Source organism: Mytilus edulis, chromosome 1, assembly GCF_963676685.1.
Source record: "Mytilus edulis chromosome 1, xbMytEdul2.2, whole genome shotgun sequence".
NCBI classification, from domain to species: domain Eukaryota; kingdom Metazoa; phylum Mollusca; class Bivalvia; order Mytilida; family Mytilidae; genus Mytilus; species Mytilus edulis.
In genome coordinates, this window is record NC_092344.1 from 76,559,745 (window position 1) to 76,569,222 (window position 9,478).

Sequence of the window (9,478 nt, forward strand, 5' to 3'; positions counted from 1 at the left end):
GAAATATTATCTGACAAAAGGGTATGTCTATGTCAAGCTCAATCTGAGCTGAAAAATCTAATGGCAAAACTAACCCTTACTTGCCAAAATTAATTAACACTTTGCTAGAAAGTTAAAAGTAATTGAGCTCAGCTATTTCTCTAAGGTAATAATTCATCATGTAACTTTCATTATTAAAAGATCTTAGGATAGATTGCATCCAAGCATACAACGTTTCATTAATCCGTGAGCACACACTTACATTTAAATTACGGTGCATGGTAGTCTTGTTGCACCAGAGCTATCGTCTGGATACTCGAGACTACCTTTCTTTAATCCGTGCACATACATTCACATCTACATTTTGGTGCATTGATGTTATAATCCTGGTACCTTTGATAACTATTGTAACGCGTTAAACTGTAAAATTGGATGTTTTCAATGGCAAATACTAAAGAGGCGACCTTAGGGAATGATTCTATAACATGGAACAGAGAAAATATTGAGCAAATATCAGGAAAAACTGTTCTGGTCATTGGAGCCTCTGGTAAAGATCGCCGATTTGTGTGGAAAACTTTTCAGGATTTGAATATTAAGGTAAATGTTATTTAATTTCCATAGCCTAGCGTTTCAGTGTGGATCAAATTTCCTCCTGCAACATGTAATAACTGGTAAAAAAATTATTTCAAAAACTGATTTCATATAAAATCAACCCCAACAAAGATATTCATGGTTGTACTTCAGTTCACGAATGCTTGTGCTTTTCGCTTTATATCAGCAATTATTTCTTCATGCTTTCTTTCGATAATGACTAATATACATTGATATGATATATTTCATATTGTATCTCATTTACAAATACACTAGATTTCCTTTCACTTCCCCTATATGGGCATCGTTGGCCAAGTGGTCTAAGTAATGGAACTGCTGTATCAATAGCATGTAAACACGGATGTTGTTATTTAGAATCTCGCACGTTGACAGGTTCGCCCGACTTATTTTAATATTTAATAGACTGGGATAGTCAGTTTTTATACCGGAGGCCAATGGTTCTTATGAGACACCCTGGCTCCCCTCCCCAACAGTACACACTGAGTGCAACACAATAGCATATACATGCTGAAAATAACGCTTAAAACAAACCAATCGATCAATCATTCAATCCATTATATAATGATAGTCTTAAATTGACAATTAATTCTAAAATGTTTCAGGTTGTTCTTGTGGATCCAAAAGAAAACAAACATCTCCGTGATATAGTTGCTGTTTTGATTAAATACAACTACTTGGAAAATTCAATACTAGCAGATGAAAGTCATGGTGATGCCATTATAAAACTTCTCGGTCCAACAGTGAACCAACTATCAGCATGCTTCACTTTCGACGAATATTGTATCCATTTAACATCAATAGTGTGTCAGAAGTTAGGATTTGTTGGCGTCAAACCTGATGTTGCCCTTATGGTCCAGAGCAAACAACTTACATATGATGCTCTGAGAAAAAAATCACGTGATTTTAATACCAATCAATATTCCCCTCTATCATTCCAAATCAAAAATGTATCAGATATTTCAAATACAAAAGGTTTATCATTTCCAGCGATACTTAAACCAGAATATGGTAATTTTTCCGAAGGCGTATCAAAAGTGTACTCAATTGATGATTGTGTTTCTAAATTCAAAATGTTACAATGTACATTTGAAAAGAATTGGGATGGGGGTGGCTTTGGTAGTTCAATGGTTTTAATGGAATTTTTGCCAGGTATTGTTCACCATATTGATGTAATAATATTTAAGGGTGTTTTACTGAAAGCGCTAGTTACCGATATGGGTCCAAAATTACCATATGGATTTTCTGATACAACCACGTGTTTTCCCACTTGCTTGCCAGATAAAGTTGTGGCTGAAATAATTCAAGCATCATTTGATTGCTGCAGAAAGGTCGGGTTAGATAATGGTGTTTTCAATGTTGAAATGATAGTGACTTCGAATGGTTTAAAGATGATTGAAATTAACTGCAGACCAGGTTCTTACCGTAGGTGTGTCGTCTTCAGAACAACGGACTCTATTGACTTATTCGTAACACTAGCTTTAATTGCTGCTGGAATAAAACCAGAGTTTCCCAAAACTAGCAATGTGTATGCAGTTGGATGCTATCTTTATTCGTTCGCTCATAGTCGCCAATTACAAGACAAAACTGTTCTGCAAAGAATCGAAGAACTGAAAAATAGAAAAGAAATTCTATATATTGAAAGGTCGGATATTTGTAAAGTTGATGAAATGTTTCCAAAGTGTTTTGCTCATTTAGTTGCATTTGACAAGACAAATGGAAATCTTGCAAAGCAAAAGTTGATTAATATTTGCAAAGAACTTGCCTTATATACAAATGACTATAATTTAGAACAGTTGACAAGATATTTCTATTAGATTGTATAGTACTTTTTTTGTGTTTTAGGCACAAAACTGTAAACAGAAAATGAATTTATATATTTATGTTCTATTTGAAAATATGATGTTTGCATGCCTTTGTTCTTACCAGTAAATTCGTATCGTTTTCGTCAATTACAAAAGGGTGTTATATGAGAACATACTGGTAAAATTTTCTGTCTAATAATCACATTGTCACCGATGTTTATCATAGTCAATTTACATATTATATAAAATATCTAATAGCATATTTTTGGTCTTTTATGATTTGTATTTTAATTGACAATCATACAACGCATTTTTCATCTTTATTTAGAGAAAAAAGTCATATTTAAAAGGAACACTGAATACAGCCTTGTAACATTATTACTTGTCATAAAACATGTAGCATTGATATCAACGCAACACAACATTAATATCAACGCTATATTGAATCTTAAATTAATAGACCGCATCTTCCAAAAGATAATTTAAAATATCCATATTGAGCAAACATGACTTTTTTCTAACCGTATTAATTATTAAATATCAGTAAACCGTTCTACATCGTCCTTCTAATGAACTGTTGGTTAATTTTCAAATGGTCAAATGACACATCATTGATTTTTTTTTTTCATTTGAAAAAAATGGTTTGCGTATCGAAATTTGATTATATGGCAAAGTCCTTTTAACATCAATCGTTTAATTTTTTGAACCACTGAACGATGGAAATGATGTAAAGGTCACATACGACTTGGACATGAACACCTTACAATCATTTGATACACCGACTATAGAAAACCTTTTGCGTATCTGATATATGGATTTGACCACGAAAGCTTACCTTCTTCACGGATTCATGAAATGAGGTCATGGTCAGATGAAAACTGTATGACGGTCATGAGGACATTGAAAGGTGTGAACATACTAAATTGATTATTTTACTCATACTGAGATTAAATTGACATTACAAACAATCTGAACTTTTTTAAGTAGTCACTGAACAATAAAAATCGTCAAGAACAATGGACATATCACAGACAGAAACTTCATATCATAAGGCATCTATATATACAAAGTATTAAACATCCAGGTTTTCCACCTTCTAAAATATAAAGCTTGTAAGTACAAAAAAATGTAGTTAGTTAACGCCTCCGGATCACTATCCCTATATCGATCTTTCTGTGACGGAAGTCGGAGGCTGGACAAAATTTTAAGATCTGAAGCAACAAAAGCAACACGACAGGTGCCACATGTTGTGTGGAGTTTCTTTTCATCTGTTATAGTTAATGAGAGAGGGGCGAAAGATACCAGAGGACAAGTCAAACTCATAAATCGAAAATAAACTGAAAACGCCATGGCTAAAATTGAAAAGGACAAATTGACAAATAATAGTTAACAATAAACCACATAGAAAACTAGAGACTGAGAAACACGAAACCATAAACAAAGCGCTGTAAGCGCTGAAGGCAGTTAACCAAAAACCCAAAACCAAGGCATACGTAATTATGAAAACTCTGGCAATGTTGCTTCAACATTAAACATTCATATATAGTACATTTATGTTTATCTAAGGAATTAATTATTAAGGCAAATAATTTACATGTTATCAAGGTTTCAAAAGCATTGCATATATCAATGCATATTTGTTATGGTACAAGTTTGCAATTATTGGAGTTGTACTACTTGGTAGTTAACGTTGGTTTTAGTTGACTGCTAGTAGTACAAGTTGACTTAGTACGAACATGTAATAGTATGAATGGACTGGTTTCCCTGAAAAGAAAACTGAGTTTGTGTTCTATAGTACAAAAGTTATGAGACACGAATCAGACAAATGTTCACTACTACAGGAATTAAAGGTGAGGTCTGACTGACCTGCCGAAAGTAAATGTAAATGATTTGTTATTTTGTCCCAAGCATATATATATGGTTTAGGGGTGGGGATCTCGATGGTTTTCAAGTTCTCAAATAGGAAGGGTATGGTGACCCTAGGGACTTCCCCAACATTTCATTTGATTTGTTATATTGTCCCATACATGAATATATATGGTTATGGGGTGGGAATCCCATCGGTTTCCAAGTTCCCAAACAGGAGGGGTAGAATGACACCAGGGACTCCCCTATATTTCATTCAATTAGTTATATACATGAATATATATTGTTTCGGTGTGGGGATCTCAACCGTTTCCAAGTTCTCAAACAGGAGAGGTGGGGTGACCACAGGGACTTCCCCTATATTTCATTTGATTTGTTATATTGTCCCATACATAAGTATTAAAGTTTTAGGATTGAGGATCTTGACCATTTCCAAGTTCTCAAACAGGAGGGTGTACGGTGACCCCAGGGACTCCCCCTATATTTCATTTGAATTGTTATATTGTACCATACATGAATATATATGGTTGAGGGGTGGGGATCTCAACGGTTTTCAAATTCTCAAACAGGAGGGGGTGGGGTGACCCAAGGGACTCCTCCTATATTTCATCTGATTTTCATATTGTCATAAACATGAATATATATGGTTAAGGGGTGGGGATTTTGACCGTTTCCAAGTTCTCAAACAAGAGGGGGTGTGTGACTCCAGAGACTCCCCTTATATTTTATTTTATTTATTATATTGTCCTATACTTGAATATATGGTTCAGGAGTGGGGATTTTGACCGTTTCCAAGTTATCAAACAGGAGGGGTAGAGTGGCCTACAGGACGTCACCTATATATCATGATTTGCTTACATTTAGGTATTATATAATATAGTTGCGTTATTTGTGAAAGTAAAGCAAGAAACTTGCAACTACTTTAATTGACCTTTCAAAATTGAGAAAAAATACCCCTTCAAAATTGCAGTAATATGTTTACGCTTTAAAAGCATCTCACATGAATTATCATCATTTATCACTGATAAAGAAAATTTATACTGTGACCATGAACATATATATTGTTAGATATACTGTTCCCAGCTGTCACATTGTATAGGATTTTGACCTTAAAAATTTCAAAAAGTAATTTCGAGTGTCTGTATAAAATATTTTCTGCTTTTTCTTTCTTTTACATATATTTTGGTTTTCAATTCTAGTGTTTATATTCATTTACCATGCATAGATGTATTTTGTCACCTGCCAGGAACCTCAGATCACCGCTGATTTGCACCCCTGCCTCAAAATTTAAAAGGATACGAATTTTTTGTCTTCTAAGTCTAATTTGAAATTGCCGCCAACAGCATTAACAGTTGAACTTATAAATAGACTATTGACGTAGTTGTACTACGTATTGATGACAAACAATATTCCTACGACTTTTGCCATTTGGGAAATCTAAACTACTTGTCTTTAGAGATTTTCGGCGATTAAATATTTCATACAATTGTTCTTTGACATCTTAGCCAAAAGCACAGGTCATAATAAACTACACAAGGATTCTTAATGAGGACTACTTCTTATGTGTAACTTCAAAACTTTTGGCTGATTCGACGATCATTTAAGGTTTTTCTGGTCATATTTTTTGTAATCCAGAATAAAATGTATTAAAAACGTGTTCACTTAGTTATATATAACATAGTAGCCAGCTAGAAAATAACAATAGCAAGTATTTCAGCATTTGTTGGGTACAACACAAATATAGGGTGCTCGCATAATGCAGCTTAATTGCATAAAAACGGGGGATGATCTCAGGTACTCTGGTAGAGTAAGCAGATCCTTGCTTCTCATGTGGCACTCGTCGTGTTGCTAATGTTATTACAAATCCGGTTAATATCTTAGCGAGAGAACATCATCTTTATAGTAGAAAAGTGAAGTGAAAGGATATTGCTAACTTCATTTTTTTCATCTTAAGAAGTTCGAAGTTCCTGTATGAAGTCAGCTTCGTTTTAATAAAGAAACAAGTCGGCAAGAAGAGGGCACAATTGATTCCAATTGGAATGTCGACAGTCTGTTGAAAAACACGTCCTCCAAACGTAACAAATATGTTGTCAATCAAGCATCTTTCAGAGAATTTTTTGTTTGATCCTTTACAAGGTATTTACAAGGTATGATTTATCCCTTCCTAAGACACGATCCTTGTATCAGATAATGAAAATATCATTAAAAATAGTCAGAAATATTTCGATTTTTTTTAGATTTATGTAGCTGTTGTACTGTTATAGTTTTGTTTCGATGGGACAATTGATAATGCTGGTTACTTGTGAGATATTTTAAACCTAACAAATGGCAACATGATATCATACGACATTCACATGTATGAAATTGAGAAAGGAAATGGGGAATGTGTTAAAGCGACAACAACCCGACAACAGCCGAAGGCCACCAATGGATCTTCAATGTAGCGAGAAAGTCCTGCATCCGTAGGCGTTCTTCAGCTGGCCCCTTAAAAAATATGTATACTAGTACAGTGATAATGGAAGTCATACTAAACTCCGAATTATACACAAAAAACTAAAATTTAAAATCATACAAGACTAACAAAGGCCAGAGGCTCATGACTTGGGACAGGCGCAAAATTGCGGCGGGGTTAAACATGTTTATGACATATCAACCCTCCCCCTATACCTCTAGCCAATGTAGAAATCTAAAAGGATAACAATACGCACATTAGAATTTTATGTATGTTTATTTCACAATTGGTTATTAAAGGAAAATGTTTGGTTTCTCACATTTACTTAGTACTCTTGAAGAACAGTACAATTTATACAAAAGAATAATTTCAATACATGATGACAAGGCTTTATATAGTACCGGTATATAAACCATAGGTTGAATCTAATATGGAAAAAAGAGCATTCTCACTTTTTAATAATAATAAAGCGATTCTGTTAGAGGGACTTAAATATTTCGATACGCAAAACCAGGTTTAAATAAAAGGAAATCAATATATCTCTGTTGCAAAATCAAGGTGTAGAAAGACGCTATTTAGTTGAGATATAAAAGGTAAACATGGTTTACTAATCTATGAAAATTAATAGGATAAGAAATAAGTCATGCTTGCTCAATATGGATATTTTAAATAATTTTTTGTAAGATACGGCCTATGTAACATAGCATTAATATAAACGCTGTGTTTTTTTGACAAGTAAAAACGTTATGAGGATGTTTTTAGTGTTCCTTATAAATATGACCTTTCCACTAAATAAATATGAAAATGAAAATGTGTGGTATGATTGTCAATAAAACTACAAATTACAAACGATCTAAATACTTTTAAATATAAGACTATGATAAACATCTGTGAAAAAATAAAATGTGAGACAGAAAGTTTAACCCATATGTTCGGGTGTAATACCCGAAAGAAAACGGTATGAATTTACTCGGGGATTGACTCACTAAAAATAATAGGCGTGCACATATTATATTTTCAATTGAATATAAATCCTTTTTTGTTGATCCTGTGTTGCTGATTATACATTTCTGTTAACAGTGTTGTGCCTTAAACACAAACAAGAGTGCACACGCTGAAATGTATCGCCTTCTTTGCTAACCATTGATATTATGTTGATAGTCCTAAACAGAGTTGGGGTAATTGTAATTGTAATCATTTATCAGCTGTAATTGATTACAATTTTTCAAGTAATCAGTGTAATCATTAATCAGCCTCAAATCTGATTACATGTAATTCCATTTAATCAATTACTTTTCAAAATAGCCTGTAATCCTGATTACTTTTTGATTACATTCTGATTACAATGAAAAAATCTAAAACTGGGTTTATGTCAATAAATGAACCTTTTTGTTATTCATATTTAATAAATATTTTACATGTTAAAATACTTTTTTTGACTTTAAGCATGCTAATTGATTTGCATACATCAGTAAACTATATGTCTCTGGCCTTTGAATGATATTGTACATATATTAACAATTTACAGATGTACATAAAATAACTGTTACATTCAAGTAATACTTTTCTTTATAAACCCTAAATTATATTCTTTTGTCAAAATTGTGATTTTTGTCAACTTTGAATTGACAGGTAGGAGATCAATTAAGGTTTGTTTTTATTGCAATTACCAATTGAGCATAGCTGTAGGGCAATACATATGATAAAAGATAAACCAGACATGTGTAAATAGATATTTTATTTCATATTGTGTATTATATCTATATGCATTTTAATAGTCCCTTATAATTCTGTATAGAATTGGTCTCATTTTATTTAGTGTTATTTTACAATGTATAAAGATTGATTGTAGTTGTTGAGAGACGAGACTTTAATAATAAAACATTGTGATCATTTATCTAATTAGCACAAACTAAAACTAAAGTAAAAGTTGGACAAATATGTTGTTCAAAATAAACAAATTTGGTATGGATTTGTTTAGAATTTGATAAACAATTCTATTAAAATTTCACATAGTTTTTAACTGGTAACTTTTGTTTAGAATTTGATAAACAATTCTATTAAAATTTCACATAGTTTTTAACTGGTAACTTTATTTCATTCATATTTTAACTTCAATAAACTGCACCTTGTAATACATCTAGCGTCTGGAAGAGATCGGAAGATAAGTTACAGCAAATTCTTCATAAAACTTTATTCACTTGAAGTCAAAACAATTCAGAGATCAATGATGATAAAAGTGTGATGGGTCATAACCAGTGACACAATGTGCATGTATATATACATTTTACTTTTGTGGTTTATTACATTGATGAAGTTTGAAGTTATCATTTTAATAATTAAAAAAAAAATCCTTTTTCAAAAATGCTATGAATAGTTTTACACTAGTAATTTTGGGGCCCTTTATAGCTTTTTGTTCGGTGTGAGCCAAGGCTCCGTGCTGAAAGCCGTACATTGACCTATAATGGTTTACTTTTATAAATTGTTATTTTGGATTGAGAGTTGTCTTATTGGCACTAACACCACATCTTCCTATATCTATATTACATGTAGCTATATTGAACGTTTATTCATTTACATCATTCAAAATGTTTTTTTCCTCTAATTCATTGTAATCAGATGTAATCATGATTACTTTGCCAATGTAATCATTAATTTAATCAGATACTTTCAGAAATGATGTAATCGTTAATTTAATTTAATCGTACAAATGACAAAGTAAGTGTAATTTAATCAATTACATTGAAAGTAATCAGACCCATCTCTG

The 9,478-nt window shown here is 32.5% G+C and overlaps 1 protein-coding gene across 1 annotated transcript; it reads left to right on the forward strand.

Annotated features, from left to right (window-relative positions):
• The first annotated feature begins 236 nt into the window (after nucleotides 1-236).
• On the forward strand, nucleotides 237-2,613 carry LOC139490281 (carnosine synthase 1-like). Its single transcript, XM_071277125.1, has 2 exons — nucleotides 237-576; nucleotides 1,194-2,613. Exons 1-2 carry the CDS (start codon nucleotides 412-414, stop codon nucleotides 2,403-2,405), a joined length of 1,377 nt encoding a protein of 458 aa, XP_071133226.1. The 5' UTR covers nucleotides 237-411; the 3' UTR covers nucleotides 2,406-2,613.
• The last annotated feature ends 6,865 nt before the right edge of the window (nucleotides 2,614-9,478 follow it).